Source organism: Vombatus ursinus, unplaced genomic scaffold (genome assembly GCF_900497805.2).
Source record: "Vombatus ursinus unplaced genomic scaffold, bare-nosed wombat genome assembly UNPS02014778.1, whole genome shotgun sequence".
Taxonomy (NCBI): Eukaryota; Metazoa; Chordata; class Mammalia; order Diprotodontia; family Vombatidae; genus Vombatus; species Vombatus ursinus.
This window is the reverse complement of record NW_020954556.1, coordinates 27,183,863-27,209,225: the sequence shown is the minus strand read 5'-3', so window position 1 is coordinate 27,209,225 and position 25,363 is coordinate 27,183,863. Positions and strand designations below refer to the sequence as shown.

The 25,363-nt window shown below is 38.5% G+C and overlaps 1 protein-coding gene across 1 annotated transcript; it reads left to right on the top strand.

Annotated features, from left to right (window-relative positions):
• Positions 1-248: 248 nt before the first annotated feature.
• Positions 249-20,335, top strand: MDH1 (malate dehydrogenase 1). The gene is made up of 9 exons (XM_027865294.1): positions 249-353; positions 7,149-7,247; positions 10,313-10,409; positions 12,670-12,845; positions 15,529-15,651; positions 16,860-17,036; positions 18,111-18,224; positions 18,488-18,577; positions 19,985-20,335. Exons 1-9 carry the CDS (start codon positions 351-353, stop codon positions 20,108-20,110), a joined length of 1,005 nt encoding a protein of 334 aa, XP_027721095.1. The 5' UTR covers positions 249-350; the 3' UTR covers positions 20,111-20,335.
• Positions 20,336-25,363: the final 5,028 nt, after the last annotated feature.

Below are 25,363 nucleotides of genomic sequence, written 5' to 3'. Positions count from 1 at the left end.
TCCCCCAAATCCTTCGCCTCAATCCATCCGCTTGCCGGCTCCCTCCAATCAAGAAGACCCTCAGACGGGGACTATTTGGCTCTGCAATGAACAGCGCAGGTAGAATAGACAATAGGCGCTAAGCCTTTCGGGAATTGTAGTCTAAAGGCGTAATGAAATGCTACGGGGCCGGGCCAGGATAAGGATAGCGAAAAACTACACATCCAGCGGCCCTGGCAATCGGGAGTCACTCCTCCTTCCGCTAATACCTCTTGTCCTCCTGCTTGGGTGCAGCTGCAGTTAGAGGTGACCCGCCTGGTTGACCGTAGCTTAGTCTCGTCGTCTGTCGCAGAAGTTATCCAGCTGCAGCAATGGTAAGTGTCCGGGCCCTTCGGCCTCCCTCGTTGGCTCTTTAAGTGATAGAGGCGCCTGAGGCCTGGTTGGCCTTGGAAGATTAGGACGAGGTGCGGAGGGGAGAAGAAGACAGCTGTGCAAAGTCGATGTCCCCTTCCCCCTCGGAAGCTTAAACCTTGGAGATCTTGAGGTCATTTTCTCAATTAAGTGACTCTGCTTGGGAAGGGATTGCTTTCTTCTCTTGAGGCTTTCGGGGAAAGGGGTGATTTCCCCCTTCTCCCCCTCCCACCTGGAAGAGGGGCTTCTGGGGGGTGAGAATCTCATTTCCTGGGACCCCCTCCCCACCAGGGGTGCTTTTTCAACCCCCTTGAGATACTGCACTGATGAGCTAAAAGAAGTGACTGAAGGTTATGCTTCCCCATTCTCTAGACACGTGGTTAAAAATCCAGCCTGTCAAAAGGGAAGATTTGCCTGTGTCCTTTCCCTTTCAAGTTTTCGTTTTATTTTATTTCTGTAATTTTGGTAAAGGCAAAGGAGACAGTTCCCGTGGGAAACCTTTGACTTGAGAAGGCGGTGAGATGGCTATGAAGGTGGCGCTTTCAGGTGCCCCAGATAAAAATCTACATTTGTGGGTGGAAACGTTCAGCCATATCTAATTTCACAATGTGTTCCGATATCTAATTTTTATAAGTCAAGGACATGTATTGTATTCTTAATATCACTTTCTAAAGAGAAGCAACAAATGCTTTCAGCGACCCGTTTGTTATAAATCTGGAAGAAATTTGTTTTAAATGTAATGCCCTCTGATCTTCTAAGATCTGAGCTCTGGTTTCTTCTGACAGAAGGACAAAGGGAGGGGAGGGAGTGGATGTTAGCGTGACGTAGTCAAGATCTGCCTGTTCCTCAGGGTGATAATAGAATTCCAAAAAAAAAAAAAAATGGGGTTCTTGGTTCCAGTTATTAGTTATAGAATTAAACCTAAAATTCCTACTCCCCATTGTCAGATTGAACATCTTAAATGATTGGTGTGGTGGTATTGATCTTAGTAATTGATTGGAGGAAATCCTTATTATAGGAATTAATTTTCACTGTCAGGTAATATAGAATTATAAGACTTTAGAATAATAGGGATCTTGAAGATTATTTAATCCATTTATTTTACAGATGAGAAAATTGGTGGTTGTTATGTAACTTGTCCCAAGGTCATTGAGCTACTTAATGACAGATTTTAAGACCAACTCTGGTACTGGGGACTGCAGGAAACTGTTGTACAGATAACATTTTTATTTTAATAGAAGGAAAGGAAAAGGAGCATTAGGAAAGATTCTAATTGCTAAGCTCCTTTTATAGGTGCAAAAACAGCTAAATATAATATACAGAAAATGAATTAACTTGATTTCTTGCAAATGTATCAGTGGAACTATGCTGTATCTAATTCCTTGAAGGTCATTCTGGCACAGAGATAAAGCAAAGAAAATTTAGTCAGAAGGGACCTTGGAAATCTAGTTCAACCCTTCAGTTTACAAATAAGGAAACTGAGACTGAGGGAGTAAAGAGATTTGCTTAAGATCATCTGAGTAGCAGATCTGGGATTTGAACCCAGGATCCTTTTACTCCAAACCCACTCTATACTACACTACCTCTATATAAAAAAATCCTTCTACAGATTGATAATTTTCCTTAGCTTCAGATTCAGAACTGTAGCTGGGTCTCACATGATTTAATTCTGCAGTTCTCTCTTCTGTATGAAGAGAGCTTAATGGAAAAAGGAACCAAGCAAGCTTTGTACACAATTCACAGTTGAATTATTTAAGAAAGAAACGTATTGTTGGTACCTACTTGTGGCTCACACATGTAACAGAAAGGAGTGAGATAAAGTACAAATGAAATTGCTTGTTCTTTTGGGTATTTTCGAAGTAAAACTTAATTAGGAAGAAAGGAATATTCGTCATAAGAATGTGATGTTGGCCCATTAGCTTCAGGAGGTACAGACTTGTCCTTTAGGATATATTTTTATAAAAGTAACAATATTGCCTACATTGGAAGGAAGGTCATAAGTTCCATGCTAAATAAAGAAAGGCATTCTTAATTTAAATCATGGAAGAATGCCCAGATGGATTACTATTATTTGCACTGTGTTCAACTACTGGACCAAAAGAATGAAAACAATGTTAACTGTTTTCATTTCTTATCCTATTTCATTTTTTTCTCCAAAATTTATGATAGTACTTATAAAACTTTTATCAAGTTGAGATTATATTTGACATAATGGAAGGATAAAAGAGATCTTTCTATTTGGTTCTAGAACCAAAAACTCAATATTTAGAAGTGACAATAATGGAAAGTAACTGTGTACTATCATTAAAATAAGTTGTTCAAGTATAGCATGGATCCCTATATATGTAAGAGAATTGCTGTTAAATAAGAGTACAGTGATCAATTTGGTTACAAATACTGAGCCACACTCATCTTGAAAACTGAAATTTGCCATTAAAATTGATTAACCCAATAAATGTATTTGTCAAACTGTGACATTTTGTAAATGGCCACATTTGATTGCCTAAATTAGAAGGAGGGATTGATATACCATGAAATTACACAGAAAGGCAGGAAATGAAAATAATAAAATGTGCAGAATAAATAAATATGACCAACTTTTATTCAAATCAATTTTTGAATAAGTATTTACCAGTAAGTATTTGAATTCTCATTCTAGTATTCCAGTGTATTCTTGTGCAACTTCCTGAGCCTTAGTTTACCAGTTTGTAAAATGAGGAGGTTAAACTAAGTGACATTTAAGAGAGCACTGGATTTGGAGTTATTTAAAGACTCTAGATTTGAGGCTGTGCTCTGCTTCTTCCTTCTTGTCCCAGCTGGTGTGTGACAGTGGAAAAGAGCTTTGAGTGTAGATTCAAATAATCTAGCTTCAGATCCTTGCTCTGCCATCTACCTGAGCTATGTTCCCTCAGCCAGGCCTGTTAACCTCTTGGGGCTGTGTCCTCACATGTAAAATGAAGGGGTTAGAATAAATGGTCCCTCAGATACCTTCCAAATCTGTCTAACACTCTTGTACAAGTTGTTTCACCTCATCTGTGAAAAAGAAGTTATACCCAATGATCTCTAAGGTCTCTTTTATACTATAATACACTTGAATCTCCATTAAAATAATTTTCCCAAAGATGAAAAAGGAAGCTGTCTGAAGTAGAATTAATAGTACCCTATCCCTTTAGTGCTAGGTGCTCCAATTTTGATCCATACTCATAGCATGTGACCTTGTTAAATTTAGCTTTATCATCCAGTCTCTAATTACCCATCTGACTTTCTAACAGTATTCTCATCCTTTATCTGTTAAAATGGAACATATATTTTTGTTTCGTGTGCTTACAGAAATATACAATATCTTTAACCACCAAGATTGGCTTCTTAACAACTAAGTGCTGCAAAAGCCCTTAGTAGAGAACATAGGGCTTAATAGGAGTTAAGTATCTATTCTCTAGAGTAATCTGATTCTTTCATAATATGAACATTTTTTTAGTTTTCATGGAGGAAAGGGAATGCAGGAAGCATTTATACCACACGTACTTTGTGCCAGACACTGTACTAGCACTTTTTCAAATGTTATCTCATTTGATCCTCAAAACAACTCTGTAGAGTAGGTGTTGTTATTATCCCCATTTTACAATTGAGGAAACTGAGGCAAACAGGTTAAGTGACTTGTCCTAAGTGTCTGGGGCTGGATGTCAACTGAGGCTGACCTCGGGCCCAGAGCGCTAGTCTCTGCGCCACCTAGCGGTCTGTAATGGAACAACAGCGTCCCCACTTCATCTTGAAAAGCTGGGTTACTGAAGCTGATGTTACATAAAGATCCTAGCAGCTACAGCCCGAGCTGTATGGTGAACTCCAGATTTCTCAATCTTTTAATTCATGTATATCCCCAAGTTGACTCTTATGGAGCCATATTGCTTTAAGAGGAACCTTTGAGATCATCTAGTCTGGTGATCCTCAAGGTGTAGTCCAGCAACTCCTAGGGTCCCCAAGTCCCTTCCAGAGGGACCACAGTCAAAATCATTTTCATTTTAATTCCTAATCTGGTAAATACTTACAGACACATGAACAGAAGCTTTGGGGAGGGGATTACTCAGTAATTTTAACCGACTTCCTCAGGGGTCTGGACACCAAGAGTCGAGGACCACTGATCTAGTCCTGTTGTCTTATTTGACAGGTGAAGAATCTGAGACCCAGAGAAATTAGTTGACTTGCCAAGGTCACCCCAGTAATAAAGTGGTAGGGTCAAAACTAGAACCCAGGTCTTTATGATTCTTAATCCCATGCCCTTGTGCTTGTTGCAGAATAGAAACTTCATTATTTTTAGTCAACAGTAAGTCTATTCTAACAATAATCATTTTGAAATAACAGTTCTCATTTTGTCAGAGGTTTGTTGTTTGCTTAGTTAGGATTTTCACAAAGTTAATTTTTCTCTTCTACTCTATCCAGATTCTCACTGGAATGTGGAGTTTAGGGAAGGAAAGGAGAATGGGAAGAGCCATCAGAGCTCTTCTTGACTGCTAAATCATAATTCAGAGGCCAGTAATATAAATGAAACAATATAGTCATGATGGGGTAATGGGACCTGGACCCCTAATGGAAAAGACCGTGTCTTTGAAAGCCACCCAGTGTCTGAATTTTCCCTTATAGCAGCCTAATTCCTGGGCCTCCGCCCAAGGCATCTGCCACCTAGAAGTCAAGAAGCCCACCTAGATACTTGACAGTCCTTTTACTGTCAGTCTTGGTTCACCTCAGGCTTTTTGCCACTCCTTAATCCCATTGACCTTTTCACTGTTTCTTTTTTGTATATAAGTATCCAATTCACCGCCATTAAGAATCCTGCCCACTCCTATTGTCTTTACAATAAACCTTTTCACTGGAAGTAGGTTTGAATGTGAATTCATTCCAGGTGCAAACTGCCCTGTACCCTGACATTTCAGGGTTCCCAGCAACCCCAAACTGTATCAGTCACTCCCTCTTAAGAGCAGAAAGATAACATTTCGAAATTTAGAAGGCTTGAGAGAGCTTAGACTAAAGTAACACCTAGATTTGAATCCTGTTCTCTTGACCAGCTTTGTGGCCTGGGGCAAGCCTCTTTTTATATGTTAGGCCACACCTTAGCACTTATCTACTAAATCACTGAGGAATTCTGTTCTGTGGAGAAAGTGCTTTCACTTAACCTGAGAGTGAGTTTCCCCAGGCTGAGTAAATCACCAGTGATTCCTATATTTAAGTGTATAAGAAAAAAACTTTTTTGGAAGGAAGTGAGAATATGGGTGACATTTTGAGAAAAAATTGAATTGTGTATAATATACCTTATTATCTAGGAATTTATTACATATCATTTGGTTTGCTTACATAAGATGTTTAGTATGAAGGTGTGAAGGCCTGGAAAAATTCAAGAGAAAAGTCTTTTTCCGGATTTTCTTTTGGGATAAGTAAGGAATTCCTGGTCTTCAATAAGTTTCTTTGAGAGGGAGCCATTCTTTGATGTATAAACAATTGAGATCTTCAATTCGACTCTATCTTCCAATCAGAACTTACAGCAGAAGTGGAACAGGGCAGAGTACCTTCCCAAGCCATGGTTAGAATATCATACTAATGAGACCATGTTTGGGATGCTGAGTGTGCCCCCCTGTTGTGTTGCCCCCCTGTTGTGTGACCACAGATGGCATTCCTAACACAGTTCTGCCATCTCCTAAACGGATGCCTTATATCACAAGAGGAACTAGGCCAGAGGGAATAAACGTATGTATCAGTATAGATTCATCATGCTACTGGAAAAATTGAAGTATTCAATAGTTGAAAAATTGAAAGCTATTCATGAATCATCCTTGAATAAGAACTGTATGTTAGGGTGTTTTTATAAGGAATTAGGTTACATGATGATGATAGCCATGTGTTACTGTATTTGACGTTTTATGTATAATATCATATGTGCATATGATATTGTTTGTATTATATCTAATATTGTTCCTTTCCTGCTTTCACAAAGAGGCAACTAGATGATTCCTTGGATAGATTGCTGAGCCTGGAATCATGAAGAGCTGACTTCAAATCTAGCCTCAGATACTAAGCAAGTCTCTTAAATCTCCATCTGCCTCAGCTATAAAATGGAAGTAATAATATCCCTTTCTGAGCTACAAAATTATCAGGAGAAGATACAAAATTTTGTTTTCTGCTTCCATTTTCTGCCTTCTGGCTAGCTGATTGCCACAAGTAATCTTGAGCTCATGAAAACTGATAAGAGCCATAGAAGATGTGCATTGTTTTCATTAAAACTTATCTGCTCAGGGAAATTAGTGTTTCCAGTTCAGCAGCAGAGGTAGGAATTCTTTTGTCTCTTGTGACCTTGAGCTGTCAGGTTATATTGTGGGAGGCAATATCACTATATAATTCTTCAGCCACCCCTTTCTTCCTACCAAATTTTAGTAATAACATTCCAGACAAACATGCAAGTCCTATTATACAATGGGGGAAAATCTGCTTGAAAGTTAAGGATATAAAGTATAAATAATCACCAAAATTATAAATGTTCCACTAGAAATCCTTTGAAGTGTAATCTTTTATGATATGCTTAATTAAGTTGCCTTCATTTTTGTCAGTCTCATAAACATTAAAGTTACAATAGTATCTATTGTTAGGTATCCTCACAAAGACATATAAATTGATGTATATATTGATATATGATTATGGTTATACAATATTGAATGTATATTGTCACCAGGGTAAAGTATCGTTTATTGGAGTGTGATTTGTCTTTCTTTAAGGGTGAACCTGTCAGAGTCCTAGTAACTGGAGCAGCCGGTCAAATTGCGTACTCTCTTCTTTACAGTATTGCTAAGGGAGATGTCTTTGGGAAGGACCAGGTAAGAATACTTAACAAATATTTATTGAATTGAATTCTATCAATCTGTCCCTATTTAGCTTTACTCTTCCTTAATTTTTGAGGAGAGAATCCTAATGAGCATACTTCTTACTAGTGAGAAAAATAATATTTCTGAATAGTTGTGAAGTGAAATTCCTAGTTTCCTGTTGACTTTCATTTTATTGGTAAATGTTCATATATAACACGTGTATATAGTGCTTTAAATACTTTTTATCACAAACTGTGGATGCACTCCTTCAGGGAAAAAAAATTCAGGTGTTGAGGTTAAGAGCATCATCTCTTGTTTCCCTCAAGATACGGTTTTAGAATCAGAATTTGACTTGAATTTGAGCCGTGATTCTGCTGCTTAATACCTATGTGACTTTAGTAAATCCCCGGAAATATGGGAGGCAGAGATGTTTCATTTATAAAATGGGCATAGTAAAATTCATGCTGCCTAACTTGTTATAATAACTCCTTTTTATATAGTACTTTAAGATTTATAAGTAACAACTCTGTGAGGGCCGAGTGAAGTAAGCAGGAACCTCTATTTACAGATGAAGAAACTGAGTCTGAAGGCAATGAAGTGATTGATTCAATGTCACGGTTAATAAGTTGCAAAGCTTTGACTTAAACCCAGGTCTCCTGACTATGGTCCCTTGCTCTTTCCCTCTAATGAAATGTGATGACATAAACTGTAAAGGACTGTGTAAACTGAAGCTGTTATTAACCAGTTCTCCCTTCCTGGGTATACTTGCTGCATTAAGCATTAGCAATAGGAGAGAAAACAGCTACTTGTTTCACATGAACCATTAGGTGAAAGTTTGCTCTTACAAAATTGCTAAATGAGAGCCTTGAGTGGTTCACAGATCTCAAGGCTAAAATGTTGAGTAATTTCCACAACTTTTTTAACCTCCTCAGGGCCAAATTACTTTTGAGATGTAACGGAGATAAATTTGTTTCATTGTGAATTTCAGATTGAAAAAAGCAATAGAACATTGTTTTCCTATGTTGCAACATTTAGTCTTTGTTGTATATCATAAATAGACTTATTTCACCTCTATATGGGAAAGTATCAGAAAGTATCATGTGGTAGAAGGAGCACTCTTATTTTGTGCAGATAGACCTAAGTAATCTAATGCTCTTGGGATATCATGAGGCTAGTCATATACATTAGAACAACACTCACATAACACCATCTCCTTCCATGTTCTGAAAAGATCAAAGGCATCTGGATTTGGGGGAGGGGGAAATAACTACTGCAGGAAAACCAGCAATCCAAAATTCATCACCACAATTAATATATCCTAGAAACCTATACAAAAGCATTTCATTGGAACATGGATGCAGATATACTGACTTTACTACTTTAGGGGCACCCAATTCAATGAAAGTGCAAAGCATTTAACATATCAAATGACTAACATGACAAATAACCTTTAAGGTTTCAGTATCTTTACTCTCCCAAAGATCTTAATTAAGAGTTTCTGCTGTATCTATTTAATGTTATTTTGTAGTATTGTCTAGGGCAATATGCATCTTTAAAAAAAAAAAGTTTTGAAATTTAATAACATTCAGAAACAAAAAAAAAAATCAAAATAAGAGGCAAAATCTTCCCTAAATTCAAGAGGCAGAACTGAAAAATTTAATGAAAAAGATATAAGGTCTGTTTGCTCTATGTCACCTTCAAAACCTACTTGAAATTCTGTGACTTTTGGCCTTTATTTTCTCCTTTTCACGTAGTTGTAATGTGCAAATCTAGTTCGGATTTTATTTTATGACTCATATAGCTTTTTTCTTTTTGTGGCTTTATAAAATTCTATTATTATATCATGTTTTTGAATCATTCTGTAATTGTTTGGCCTGTAAATTGTTTCTAGTCTTTCAGTTGTGAATAGAGCAATGTGAATACTTTTGCACAGATAGAACCTTGTATGTTGTTTTTGGAATCCAGTCCCAGCAGTGGGATAGCTAGGTCAAAAGGTATGATCAGTTTCCTGACTCTTATTGCAAGTTATCTTATTACTTTCCAAAATGTTTACTCCAGTCTGCAACCCCACCAACACTATCAGAATTCGTACTTCCCCACAACCCTGCCAAGATGAGGCTTTATCACTTTATTGCTATTTTTGCCATTCTCGTAGGTGTGAAATGATTGTCCTGATTTACGTTTCTCTGATTATAAGGAAGTTTGAGTTTCATGCTGTTAATAACAGTCTGTATTTTCTCCTTCATAAATTGTCTTCATGTCCTTTAGCCATTATTCCATAGATGGTGTATGTGAATCTAATGAGCATCTGTTTGTTTGATCTAGTGACAGATTATTCTGATGCATGATTTGCAGTATGGACACGAAGATCCCTTTGTTTAACTCCTGTAGTGAAGAGAAAGGGTCCAGGATGAAATGAGATGTTAACTTTTGGTTACTCAATAGTTCTGAAAAATTTTACATGTAGTAATCTTTTTCCTTTTTCAAGATTCCTCTGAAATGTTGCCTGAAATCTTTTTGAGGAAGAAAGCCGTATCAGAGAGCATAGGGTACTATATTTTGGACATCTTTCTCAGCTAGAAATAGATCAGATGTAGATTAATCAGATATTAAATAAAATGTTTTCTGGCAGAATGCTGCTTAAAATAGAGGATGTAATATTAGTGGGTTTTTTTCTTTGACACTGGTTTCTCTCTTTTTTCTAGTACCAGATAGATTTTTTTTTTAAATAATTGCTGCTTTTTTATACATTTTAGTAACTGGTTATACTAGTTCCTCTTTTATGGTTTATTTTCCCATAGTTCTACTTGGTATTACTATCCACTTTTTTTTCCCCTATGAATATGACTATATAATTCAGTGAAATAACTTATTTGTATTATGACTGAGAAGCCAATTAAACTGTAAGTTCATTTGGAAAATGCTATGATAGACCTCTTAGAAAAATTGCCAAGTGTGGAGAATATGACTTAAATTTGCATGCAAAAATATTTGGCAAGAAATGGGATGATTTTTTTTGTTGTCGTTACACCAGGACATAAGTCAAACATTGTGATGTTTTCTTTGTTGTTTGCCAGGCTCTCATTCTTGTCCTGTTGGATATCACCCCCATGATGGGTGTGCTGGATGGGGTGGTAATGGAACTGCAAGACTGTGCTCTTCCCCTCCTTAAAGGTCAGTAACTGGACACAAAATGCTTCTGTAGTAGAATTGTATCAGTTTCAAAACCCAAATTCAAGTAGTTACCTTAGTTGTTTAAAGTATTTAATCGCAAAATAGTAAGAGACTATATACCAGAAATGAATAGCCTACTGAAGAGTTCTAATCAGAATGCATCAGTGATATCAGCAATCACAAAATAATCACAGCTGAGTGATTTTATCATTCAGTTCCCTCACTTGCTAGATAAGCAAATGGTCCACAGATTCAGTCGCCAATCACTTATTAAGCACCTATTAAGCACCGATCACCTCCCAGGTACTGGGGATATAAAGAAAAGAGAAACCCCCTGCACTATGGCTTCACCATTTCAGCCTTCTTTCTCATTATAACCTTTAAAAAATCTGTATTCTAGCCAGGCTCTAGAGCATTAACTGTACTCCAGTTGTGACATTGCCTCCTGCTTGTGTGCACAAGCTGCCCTCCATTTCTGTGCTTCCTCCTCATTTCTGCCTTCGTCTAAGAATACTTATCGGGCACTTTCTCTATGAAGCCTTCCTCAGTGCTCCAAATTGTCAGTGCTGTGTCCTTCCTTCACTCCCTCCTTTGTGTCCTACTTATCTGAGTACATGTTTTATCCCTCCAGTAGACTGTAAGCTCCTTGAAGGCAGAGACTTTTCTAGTAGGTGCTTTATAGATGTTTGTTAAAGTGACATCATTTAGTCTGCTCTGCTACCACAGCATAGATGGTTTTAAATGCCAGGCTAAGGAATTCACATTTTATCCTTGAGGTGAGAGAGAGTGCTTGAATAGGAGATTGGTGGGGTCAGCCTTGTATTAAGGAAGGTTATCTTGGCAGTGGGTTTTAAGGGTTGGTTGACAAGAGGAAAGCCTAGAATGAAACAGGAAGACCAATTAGAAAGTTACTGCAATAATATGGGTGGTGAGGACCAGAGGGTAAGCTCACCATGTGATGGGAGAGACGGGAATAAGTACAAAAGATCCTCTAGGTATAAAATTGACTAGACTTATGGGACAGGTGAAAGAGGGAAAAAGCAAAAATGACTCCCAAGTTTCTAAGCTTAGGTGAGAGGGAGTGAGGGGAGAGAAAATCTGTTCCATTTTGGCCATGTTAGCTTTGAGGTAGTGACAGGAGGAAGTGTCTGTCAGGCCTTGTGCAATTAGGGTCTACATTTCAGGAAAGAAGTTTGTGCCAGGTATGTATAGATTTAAGAATCATGTGGATAAAAATGATAATTGAACCCATAAGAAGTGATGAAATTGTTTAAAGATAATGAGAAGAGAAGAGAGCCGTGGGGGAAACCTGCACTTAGAGAAGGGGAGCAGGATTAAGAATGAGTGAAGGAGGCTGAGGAGGGTGCTCAGAATCAGGAGAGCATGGTTTCACAGGAGTCAGTGTGGTCAGCAGTATCAAAGCAGAAAGATCCAGGAGTATGAAGAATGAGACAAGTCCATCAGAATTAGCAGTCAAGATCATGGGTAATTTCTAAAAGTAGTTTGAATAGAATTATATGGTTAGAAACCAGATATCAGAAAGGCTAAAAAGTTAGGTCAAGGGGAAAAGAGCAAGCATGAATCACTGGTCTCAAAACTTCTTTGAGCTTGTACCCCAAACATAACCTCCATACAATCTACTGTAATAATTTGTGTTTTATGAACCCTGTGTGTGTGTGTGTGTGTGTGTGTGATGAAATAAAGATTTAAAAGGCATCTACTACTGCTGCATTGGATGCAGGAGAAGGAGGACAGGATGTGCTCCCTGCAGCATCCATGCCCCCTTTTAGAGGCAATTAGTGTAGATGACTAGGAATTAGCATTGAGGGGAGGAGGGGAGGAAAGAGAAGGTGAAAGTATGAGGAGATATCAGGCTTAAATAGGTTTGTTTTTATTTTAAGGATGGAAAGTCCTGTGTATGTTTGTAGACAGTAGGAGAGGGGCCAGTAAATAGTGTAGATAACTAAAAAAGAGAAAGATACAGGAAGGGATTAGGTCGAGGACATGTGTTAGCCCCATCATCCTAGGCATGGAGAGGTTCTGAGCTGTGCTGCACATCATAGTGGAGATGTACAGGCTTGCACCGAATGACCCCAATTTTCTGAGTCCCATCATTTTCTCCATATCCTTGCACCCCTCATAGCCAGCCAGTGCATGATAGTAAAATGAAAATGTTACAAAAGTACAGGATTAGAGGGTGGATTCTCTTCCTATCAAGTTCTACAGACTAATCAGCTTTCCTTTTTGTTTTGCCTTACAGAGGTCATTGCAACAGATAAAGAAGAGGTTGCCTTCAAAGACCTGGATGTAGCAATTCTGGTTGGCTCCATGCCAAGGAAGGAAGGCATGGAAAGGAAGGACTTACTCAAGGCAAACGTGAAGATTTTCAAATCCCAGGGACAGGCTTTGGAAAAATATGCCAAGAAGTCTGTTAAGGTGACTGACTGCTTCTTTTCTTTTTCTTTTTTTTTTTTTTCAGCATGAAACATCTTCTTACTTTCAGCAAAATAGACAGAAATATTTTTTGAAGATCTCAACAACTTGCCTTTCTATAGTCCAATGGATTAGTAAAATACAGATACAGTATTTAAATAATGCCTGTGATCTAATTTTTTTTTAACAAGCTCTCTCTTTTTCTCTTTGATTTTCATCAAGTTGTAGAAATCCATTTGCAAAGGTCCCAGAAAATGTATGGTACCTTTTAAAATCATGTGGTGGCTTCTAACTTCTTAAAATCATCCACAAAGAAAACTAAAATTTCTGGTACTTGAAGTCTGGAAAACTCAATAGCAAAACCAGGAGAGGGAATATGGATGAGTTCTTGAGTATTTTTGCTAGTCAGAAGCATGTTTACTCAATGGTATAGGTAGCAGTAACAGAGTAATAAAAATGAAAGATCTCACACCTTTCCTCTTGGTAGGCTCTCCTTAGTTATGTGAAATGGATCAGTAAATACAGAAGTAGTAATTCAAGTAATCTCCACTGATGTGTACTCATTTGTTCCTTATTCTGATACCTTTGATGAAGGTAACCCTGGATTTTTTAAGGCTAAGCTAGAGGAGTGAAGGCTCTGGTAGTAAAAATAAATTATTATAATTTAAAATTATAATAATAGTGACTAGTATTTATATGCTACTTTAAGATTTGCAAAGCATTTTACAAATGTTTTCTCATTTAATCCTCAACAACAGCGCTAGGAGGGATGTGCTGTTATTATCCCCATTTTACAGATGAGGAAACTGAGGAAGTCATAGGTTGAATAAGCTGTCCAGAGTCATAGAACTTGTAATGTCTGAGGCAGGATTTGAACTCATTCTGATTCCAGAACCACCATTTCTATCCACTGGGTCAACTAAGCCCTACCAAGCTGGAAAAGCTTTGGATATACATCTAATGATGGATTGTTGTGTCTTTCATGCAAATACCAGCATAACCAAGTTAAGAGAAATTTGTCCTACTGTGGCCAAACTGGTAATGGGTCTTTTAACTGCAGTGCTTCTTAAGGACTGTCTCCTAAAATACAGATGAGTTTCAGTGTATTGGTGAAGAGAGTAACTGCAACTTTGAAAATCATGGCTCATCAAAGTATTTGCTGAGAAAAAAAACTTCATTGTTGGGACCCTTCTGGTTCTGTTTCCCTGTTATTAGCACCAAAAAAGTTTATTAGCTTAATATTGATCATTTAATAAAATAAACCCTTATCTAAGAAGGACCTAATTGGAAACCCCTCTTTACAAAGAGGCACATTTCAAGAAAGCAAATATAAGTCATCACATGTTTGTTTGAAAATGTAACTTCCCAGGATGTCATGAGAGAAGACAAATGACACTATTCATTGTACCATCTGCACTCCTAATCCAGTATACCAATCATTGGCGGTGGTCAGGAATGAACCTAACACTATGCGAGACCCTTAGTCACTAAACAAACATCAAGCTATGTTCACTGTACTTACTAAGGAAGGAAAAATACTTTCTGGTTCATACAACTCATTTTTTCAAAATATGCTCTTTTCTATGTATCTTTTATTTGAGGTTTCATTGTGTCTCAAGTATATTGAAATATTTCCTCCCAGAGAGCTAAAAGGTGTTATTTAATATGATATTTAATAAAGCTAATTGTATAGTGCTCTATTTTAATTGCCTTATGAATTCCTCCTTTGAACTTCCCCAAAAGTTCTTTTTTTCTCACTCCTAACTCTTTGAGGACTGTAATAAATATCCTTTTCAGGAGACATGCAGCAGTCTTTTGAAGAAGGGTGTAGTTTCAGATTGTTTCATTAAATTGAGACTACTCAAATAGTTAAGAGCCTGTCTCCACCCTTCCTGTACTGACTTCATAGGAGCCAGATACATTGCATTTATTTAGACATTAACCAATTAAAATTTGATTTCTTAGAAAATAGACACAAGAAATAGTGTTCTGTGCAAGGATCCATTTTTCTATTAGAGATATGGAGTCTTCTACATGTCAGTGCACCTTTTGTGGCAGGTAGATGGCAGGCATTGCTAAGTGTTCTCTAGAGAAGTATTACAAGATGCAAAACAGTCAGAAGCTGACCTTAGCTCTGAACCTTTAGCACCCAGAAAATAACATGGTGATTAATAGTAGTTTTCTTTTGAGTGGCACCATGACCAAGCACCAGTAAAAATGGTGTCAGTCTTGGGGGGGAGGCGGGGGAGACCTGATAACAAACTTATGTTAATCAACTCATTTAGTTGCTGTGAACTTTGTGGTGGTTGTTTCACAAATAATCATCAAGTGCCTCCTTTGCAAGCCTTTGTGTTTGTTCAGTTGTTTCAGTCATGTACAATTCTCCATGACCTCATCTGAGGTTTTCTTGGCAAAGATACTGGGGTAGTTTGCCATTTCTTTCTCCAGCTCACTTTAACAGATGAGGGAACTGAGGGAAACAGGCTGAAGTGACGTGCGGGGTCTCACAGATAGTACGTGCCTGAGGCCAGATTTGAACTCAGGTCTTCTGGACTCTAGGCCCAGTGCTCTATCCACTGTACCATCTAGTTTACCCATAGTCATTATCTGAGAAAGGTATTCTAGTTCATCAAAATATTGATAATTATGATTCACTCTTCCTTCTTTCTCTTTCCATCTTTGCCAGGTTGTGGTTGTTGGAAATCCAGCCAATACCAATTGCCTGACAGCTTCCAAGATGGCCCCATCGATTCCCAAGGAGAATTTTAGCTGTTTGACCCGCCTGGATCATAACCGAGCTAAGTCTCAGGTGAGCAGAATTGAGTCCTAGACCAGCCATTTTCTCGTTAACCTCCTTTCAACTTAAAAATCCCAGCGAGCAAAGTTTCATACTAACTATTCCAAATATTTTGTGACTTTCTAGGTTGGCAAGTAGTAAAAAATTTGTAGAGTTTCATTAAGTTTCTACATTGCAATCTATATTTTTAAAATTTAAATTGATGCTAAATAGTTTTCTTACTGTATGTAAAGGTATTTAAATAAGCCTGTTCATTGTAATGGTAGTAACTAACCTCCTCTATAGTTTTAGCTGAATCTCCTTATGATGTGCTATGGTCCCTTCATTTCAAATAGTTCCTCAGCCTTCTTCCTCTGGCATGGTCTTATCCCCAGATCAGTGCTGGCATCTCTAACCTATGCTGATCCTTTTTTTAAAAAAAGGATTAATAGGCTGTGTGTGGTCTGTCAAATAAACTGAGAGCTTTGCTTTTTGAAAAGGAAAGAGTAATGTAGAACCTGAGTTTAAAAAAAAAAGTTGAAGACCCACCATCTTGGGCCAAAATCTGTTCTTCTAGCACATGGAGAGGAAGCCGGAAAAGATCTGGGAGGTGGGAAGGTAGTAACAGTTCAGCTTCATCAGAAAAAGGATATCATTTTCAGATCTGCTTTATTAAATTGAAGTGGCTTAGACTGCTAATTTGCATTATTGGAGTCACCTCAAACAATCATAATCCTTATAGATACCTGCTCTCGGCTGAGGTTTCTTTGGTATGAGGAATTCCAGAATGAGCAAACACCCTTTACTGATGCATGGCAACACCTTCTCCACAACTTTTCCAGTCTTAGAGGGGTGCCTGGGGCACTGAGTGGTTAAGTTTTTTGTCTGAAAGTGATGGACTCAGACTCTCTGATCTTATGAGCTATTATTGTATAGTACTATAGCGTTAGTTATAGAAAATGTAGTTTAATCTGCATTGATCTTATATTTTAAAGGTTTCTTTTTAAAAATCAAATCAACTTATCTGTCAAAGTACTATGCAAAAAACAAAAACACACCAAACTACTTATTGTGAAGGCTGCCCACTAAGACCAGTAATTTTCAGATTTCAGCAAAATGCTTACATATTCTCTCAAAACTTTAGAAGTCTTTCAGTCCTCATTTGAAGTAGATTCCAAGCATGTGTAGCAGTTTGAAATAAAATGAATTTGTCTTGAAATGTATGATTTATATCAAATCAGATTGCTCTTAAGCTTGGCTTGACTGCCAATGACGTCAAAAATGTCATCATCTGGGGAAACCACTCCTCAACTCAGTATCCAGATGTGAACCATGCCAAGGTCAGCATTCAGGGGAAAGAAGTCGGCGTTTATGAAGCTGTGAAGGACGACAGCTGGCTCAAGGGGGACTTTATCACGGTAAGGAGAGTCAGTGAACAAGCTCGCAGCCTGTTCTAGAGAACTTTTGAAGGGAAATCACACGCTTGAATAAATGCCAGTGTCCCTTGGGACACTCATCCAGTTAGAAGGGTGCTTAGCTCATTTTTCACTCATCAGTGCCAAGATAAAAGTAGATTATGGGCAAAGCTTTCCTCACCAAGGACGCCGTTGTGATCCTATGTTCTTCATTCTCTTAGCACAAATCATCCTTAGTTTACCCTTGGTAGTTGTTTATGTTCCATAGTCTCGGGGTGGGGGTGTGTGTGGGTGTCCGTCCATCCGTCCATCCGTCCGTCCGTCCCTTGACTAGATTGTAAATAACTTGTTGCCAGGGCATGATCCCTTTGATTCTTCTGTGTCCCATCCTCACTCTTCTCTACCAAGCACAGAGCATTATACAGAGTGAGTGCTGCTTTTTTTGTTGACTAAGGAGCTAATTCTTAGGAAATAGGACTTTCATTTAGTGATAGATTGCATTGAAAAGTTGGACCATATTTCTGTTCCCAAGACATCTGGAAAAGAGAATTCACATTGTAGGCTATAGAGTTATCTTCTTTTGGTCTGAACTTGCAGTTGTGTCTTGGAAAAGAGATTAGTATTGGTAGCCCATGACGTGAAATGTTGGGATCAAATCATATTGTCGTCAGAATGGGTGTGGCTTAACCATATTGCCTCCATTCTGATGTTATTACCAAAATTAGCTCTAGCAGTTGCAAGAACAGCAACTCGGTGGACATTGCTGGGACTTGTCAAGTCCCTCTGCCCCTCAGGACTCTTTCACATTGTTGGCATAAAGCATACGGGCAGCAGCAGAGTAGAGGGTGCTTGGGGGTGGGTCTAGTTGTTATTGGTGTGAGACTTTACAGGCCATTGCTTTTCTTTGTTGGTAAGATTTTTATGTTGGTTCAGCCAGATTCTTACCCTTTCAAGTATCTTCCGGTTTACATTCCTCAAATGGTAAAATAGCTATGTGCATTTGATTCATTGCTTTGTGAATGACAGCTTTAAATATGAGGAGCACAAGCAGGTAATCCATTTTCCTCCCTCCTACAGACTGTTCAGCAGCGTGGTGCAGCAGTCATCAAGGCTCGAAAATTGTCCAGTGCAATGTCGGCTGCCAAAGCAATCTGCGACCATGTCAGAGACATCTGGTTTGGAACTCCAGAGGTGATCGTTGAGTAATATACATAGACTAGCTAGCCTTTCTTTATTTGCATATTTGTCACCTGCGTTTCTCAGAAGTAACCAATTAAGATGGCAGTTCCATATTATACTCTTTCATCATCTGCAGTATTATATATGAGTAAAGAAATAGGAGTAGCTAGAATGTGTTTCAAATTGTATTAGCATATGCAATAAACTTGTCTGTGAAGCTCAAGGGGGGGAAAAAGCTAGCATTATGTCTCAACAAATTGTCATGTTGTTTTCAGGGAGAATTTGTTTCCATGGGAGTCATCTCTGATGGCAATTCCTATGGAATCCCTGATGATTTGCTCTACTCATTCCCTGTTGTCATCAAGGTAAGTTTCTTGTGCCTGCAACTCGTTTCTGTGTCTTCTGTTGTAAGTTAACTGAAAGTGGCTCCTTTACCAAATAAGAGATTTTCCTCAGCCTGTGTGAATCAAAATTGAGCCTTGCTATTGGATGCCTACAGAACAGCATCTTCCTGTACTAGTGCAGCAAGAGGTCTCTATTACTGCCTTGGAGATCCATTAGAGCAGTTGTGTCCCAGAGAGAGGAAGCTTGGTGCGGTGCTCAGGGTCAAGGAGACCTTTGAGTCAGGTCACTGTCCCAGCAGCTTTCTGCAGAGGACCCGACACATGGTGGTCACAGGTCTGAACAGTGACTATAAATCCATCCCGATGCTAGTGTTGGGAGAGCGCATATTTTCTAAGTAAATACTTATTTTTTAAAAGTTTACCCAGTATTTTTCCCTCGTGCGACTCAAGTTAAATGTGTATGTAATTTAATATTTGACTCTCTGACATCAGGGCCTAATACAGTGATTTTGAGGAAAGGAAATCTGCTCCCCACCCCTATTTAATGGCATCTGGACTGTGATTTTGACTTTTTCCATTTTAAGTCTAGAGAAGGGCAACTTGAAGGTTTTGAGACTTGCAGCAGGATTATTGGGCTGTAGACCAGTCCTGGTTTGTAATTCTACCAGGAGCCCTGCCCAGCATGGACAGCACAGGGTTGGGAGGCAAATGGCTTGGGTTCAAGTCTTAGCTCTGCCACTGCCTGGTTGCATCACCTTGGTTAAGTCACTTAACCTCAGAGACACAGTTTCCTTGTCTGTAAAACTGAGATATAATTACAGCTAACATTCATGGAGTAGTTTAACTCTGTAGGTTATCTCAGTTGACCCTCATGACCCTGTGATGTGGGTGCTATTACTTAAGCTCCTAAGGCACTTAAGCTCTTGGTGTCCAAGGCAGCACTCTTACTTTCTAGGGCGTAGGGCAGGTACCAATCTGCATGGCCAGCTGGAGGAAGTTATTCGAAAGGAGCTCCCTACACCTATAAGATTGCCGTGCTGGTCAAAAGAATAGTAAAGGGAAGAGGATGAGTCTGTTGTGTGTTAGGCATTGTGCTATATGCTTTACTAATATTATCTCATGTGATTCTCATAAGAACCCTGAGAGGGAGGTACTGTTATTTATACCCATTTTACAGTTGAGAAAACTGAGGCAGGCAGAGGTTAAGTGACTTCCCTGGGGTCACAAAATTTGCCAAATTTGAACTCAGGTCATCCTGACTCTAGGCCCAGCACTCTATCCACTCTTCCACCTAGCCCCTGTGATCATAAGATCATAGAATTTGAACTGGAAGGGGGCTCTTTAGGAACCATCAAGCCCAAACTATCACCCCCGCCACAGTATCATGCAACCTTCAGCTGTTACTGACTTGCTATCATTTCTTAACAGAATAAATCCTGGAAATTTGTGGAAGGCCTCCCAATCAATGATTTCTCCCGTGAGAAGATGGATCTCACTGCAAAGGAATTGTCAGAAGAAAAAGAGACCGCTTTTGAATTTCTTACCATTGCATGACTAGACAAAAATTATGGTGTTACAAAACACATAAAAACTGAAAACTATAAGTGTCATCTTTAAACCTAGTACCAAATAATGATATTGTTGTTGACAGATTACATATGAAAAACCATGCATTTAAAGATTATGTGTACTTCTTGGTACATATTTGTGCCTACCATGTCATCATGTTATCTCAAATGGTGTTAGTGATGAAGTCTAAATAAAAATGACCGACTCTGATTTGGACTGTCTTCTGAATTAAAATTAGATATCTTTTCCATTTTGTCTATAAGGGATATGATTGAACCAGTGGGCAAGAGACAAAGGGAACAAGGATAAAAGAGATTTCTTTTTTTCTTGAGACGAGGTCTCTCTATTGATCCAGGCTGGGAGTGCAGGCACCACGTACAGGCCCAGATCCAGTGCTGGTCATCACACAAGGATGATCTGCTCCATTTCCAACCTGACCCAATTTACTTGTCAGGCAGCCTGGTAGCACAACATACCCCGCTTCTCAAGGGCTTATCATATTGGTGCCAGATATACAATCAGCGTTAGCCTTACTACAGCTCAGAACTCCCAGGCTGAAACAATCTACCAGCCTCAGCCTCCCATGCCCAGTTGAAAGAGAATATAACTAATATTAAAGGTGACATATTCAAATACACTTCAATTCAGATATATCCAATTGTTAGATAACTAGTGATTATTTAAGGGCACCTGATTAATAGATGTACCCTAAATCTGCGTAATTTTTCTGGTTTGTATGTAATTTTAATTTCGTCTTTACAAGACTGATTAACCTTAAAGTGACTACCTGAATAGGTTGTAAGGTAGTCTTTTTTTTTCTAAGTGTTAATCTTAGTCATGCATTTCGTAGAGCTAGAACATATCCTAGTATTTTTGCAAGTAACCATTCCCTTTGTAGAGCTGAAATGCAAAGGCCACTTCTCTGGGAGTATTTGCCCAAGATAAAGACATGAGTCCTATTAGATTTTGTGAAAATTTGCAGTAATCCTAAGGGAAAGTTTAGATGTATTTAGCCTCTTGCCAGGAATTGTGTTTCTCAGAAGCTAATTATCATGGTCAAAAACCAGACTGACTCAGTAACTAGCTCCTGTTTACTGGCTATTAGAGGTATCTAGCTAAAGCCTAAGACCAAGGGAAGAATGATTAGGCTAGTCACTGAACAATACAAAGTTGGTACAACTGCTTAACTTCGTTACCTAGTCTCAGATTCAGAAATAGGTGATAGCTATTTTGGCTCATTATGTCACCTCCTTCAACACTAAGGAATTTTTTGTGTGAAGTAGGTTGGAAAATGGCGGCAATGGCTAAATCATTTACTTGGTGCTGGCATTGAAGCTCTTGGAGGAAAGGGTTCATACCCCACCCTACTTTGTCATCTTTATTTACTTTGTCAGCTATATATATGAAATGGAGAACTAAGGGTTACAGGCCAAAAAAAAAAAAACCCCTCACATTTTGCTTCAGTCATCTGATTATTGAGGTGTAACTAAACCAAATCACATCAACAAGCTTTTATTAAGTGCTTACTATATGCCAGGCACTGTGCTTAGTGTTAAAAATACAAATAAGCAGAGAAAAAGGTGACCCTTGACTTCGAGGAGCTTATACAATATATTCTCTTGGGAGCAGATAACACCTAAAAAGAAGCTAGAAAGAGGACAGGATGGAAATGAAGGTGCCCAGGGCAGTGGCATGGTAAAGAAAGTGGGAGGAGACTGTACCCTTGAGAGAAATGAAGATATATGTGGATGGTCTAGGCATCTTCCTTATAATGGAGGCTGTGAAGGAACCAGCCAGTCAGAGGACAGAGGGTCCTTCCAGTGTGTGTAGTGAGCTTCCAGGGTGGAGAGGAAGCTGGGATGTGGTCAATAAAACCAGGTAGAATTGTTTCCCTCCACCTACACCACCATTCATCTAACCAACTGCATTTGAAATCATCTTTATCATATATGTCCAATTCTCGTAGACTCTTTAGACTGTCTCTTCAGTCCCACTTCTACCCGAGACCAAACTTATTTCCTTACACTACCCCTACTTATCTTGTGCAACTCATTCTGTCTCATTCAAAATGAAAAAGAGGGAAATGGGCCTCTTAGGAGTCCAACCTTCCAAGGGACTCTGGCTGCAGTCATAATGTTAAGTGAGGTGCTGCTGGGAGAGGTTGGATAATTTTCCCAGTGGTGCTTGCGGCTGCTACTGTGAGTATGCCCTGGTAATAATGGTTAGATTATAATGTCCCTGGAAGACTGATTCCTTGCATGAAAAGGAGGAGTCGGGGAGCTCGCACATTGGAAAGAAAGTTCAGAATGAGGAAGTGTTGGGAGATAACAACAGTAGGTATGGTTGGATTAAAGACAAGCCCAACAACTGTCTCCTTGTGATTGGTTGATCAGGCATCAGGCCCCCATTTTGAAGATCATTAATATATTGAATAGAATGCTGGACTTTTTAAGAAGACTCAATTTAGAATCCTGCCTTTGACACTAGTTTTGTGTCCACTGGCAAAACATTTAACCCTTCTGAGCTATAGAGGCAGAGGACCAGCTGAGAAAGGTGGAAAATGGGACAAAGAGGACAAAGGTGCCAGGCCCTCAAAGAATCCCTGGGGCAATTGGATCCTTCATCTCTTGAAAAACGAAAGTATATAAATTCACACAAAATTGAAGGCATAGAAATATTTTACACAATGAGATGTGAATAGATTAAATAACTGTGAGACAAAAGGTACAACTAGAAAACATAAAAATACCAAAGCAAATTTCAGGCTATTCAGTTTTTGTTGTCTTGTTTTAGTCTATATGTGTATGGCCTAATCACAGGGATTGTTTTCTGGAAAAGCAACCTGATTATTTTGTTCTTTCAATAAAAATTCCAGTATCATCTTGTTCTCTATTTCTTCCATAAGAAAAAACCCAACTCATCTTTTCAAATGCAAAAAAAAGATATTTTGGACCTACATGTATTTCAACCCAGAAAATATGAAAACATAAAAAGCTAAAGTTCTCCACTTGTACTGCCTTTCTTCATGTGGCTTCTTTCATTTGTAAAAAAGAAAAAAAAATTACATTTGGCATTTTAACTAGAAAATCCAGGAGGATTAAAACAGATTTAAATGAAAGAGAAGCTTATGTAAATACAACCACCTTTGAATTGGAAATCAGAATAATTTTTTTTTCCCTGATCAGATACAGAAATTCCTGTTGAGAAAAAGATTCTTCCCCAAATGCTCAAGTGAGCATTTGGAATGAAAGCTCAACCAACACAGTTGGAGGGCAGGGCTAGGAAAGGCAGCGATGAAGCTTCATTTCCTAGGAGGAAACTACACATTTGTACTTAATAACCAAGGTGGAGGCCTGCAACTTATGGAGAAATGTGTTTCATTGTGTTTCTGTAACAACAGCCAATGCAGTGAATATAGCACAATAATTTGTGACTAAGAATTTAATCATCCAGATGTTGCTTCTGGGGTTTTTTGCCTGAATCTCTTAATTGCAATCATCAAATGGCACTGTTTATCTGGCTTCATCCCTTAAATGCTAATCTTCATACATGCTGACTTTAGTTTAAACCATTCTCCTTGTCCTTCTTTCACTACTTGTAGTGCTGCGGCCCTTTTTTAATGTTAGCATTGATCTTGAAAGAAGGGAAGAGGGAAATCATTTGGTTTGGAATTAATTTAAAATGCCATTGCCACCTTGCTCCAAAAAGCTTTCAGTTAACAAAGCAGTTTGTATTTTGTTTTATACGATGACTAATGAAAAACAATCTATGTGATAGATACAGTAGGATTTATAGATAATGAATAAAACTTGTTGAGTACCATCTGAGGGTAGGGTGCTAAGCCAAAGACATAAAATTCAGTGTAACTACCTTGGCATTTCCTACTTCTTTTTTTGTATCTTCTACACCACACATCCACCACCTCCTCTCTCCACTCTATATCTATACCCACTTCCCATCTCCTAATACATACACAGCAGTCAGGTAGCTATCTCAGGCAGTAGTTTCCAAAGACTTTTGATCATGCAACTGGAGATGCAGTGAACAAAACACTGGGCCTGGAGTCAGAAAAACTTGAGTTCATATCTGGCCTCAGATCCTACTTGTATAAACCTGGGTAAGTCACTTAATCTCTGTTTGCCCCCTTTTCTTCAACTGTTAAATGGGGATAATAATAGTTCCTACCTTAAAGGACAGGGGCAGCTAGGTGGTACAGTTCATAGAGTGCTGGCCCTGGGGTCAGGAGATGAGTTCAAATTCAGCTTCAGATACTTATTAGCTGTGTGACCCTGGGCACATCACTTCACCCCATTTGCCTCAGTTTCCTCATCTGTAAAATGAGCTGGAGAAGGAAATGGCAAACCACTCCAGTATCTTTGCCAGGAAAACTCCAAATAGGGCCACAGAGAGTCAGACACAACTGAAATGACTTAACAATAACAACAAACCTCATAGGATTATTTTGAGGATCACATGAGATAATTTTTATGAAACATGCTTAATGCAATGCTTGGTACATAGTTTATGCTTATATAAATGGTTATTCCTTTCCCAATATTAAAAAATTTCTAAGCATGTACCCCAATGTATGTATATTTACTTATTTATAAATTACATATGCTACTGAGCTAATGATTATTTATAAAATACACAAAATGGACATTTAAAAGGATCATATAAAGATAGAATAATGTTTGACCCTAATGTCAATAAAGGGTCACAGACACTTGCTGAATACGGAAATGGCATGGTCAAATTGGCAATTTAAGACAATCACTTCAGAAGCTATGTGGAAGGTGAATTGTTATAAGGGGAGACTTGAGTCAGGGAGACCAATTCAAAGTCAACTGTAATAGTCCCAGCAAAGAATGACGAAGGTATGAGTTATAGTGGTGGTTATGTGACTACAAAGAAGTGGACGGAGAATTTTGGGATGGACGGATCTTTTGGTAGCCTGGTAAAGCCTATGGATGGACCCTTTAAGATGTAATGTTCTTAAATGTATAAAATAAAATATAGAGGATAACAAAGAAAATCAATTACATTGAAATACAGTCACCAAAATATTTAAAAAACAAAGTTTTAAAAAACAAAAGTTAAGAATCCTTCGATTAAGTGACCTGGAGATGGAAAAAAGAAGACATGATAGTTGTCTTCAAATATTTGAAAGGCTGTCATGTTGAAAGATTAGCCCCTTGTTCTGTTTTGCTCCAGAGGGAACAATGAGTGAAAATTGCA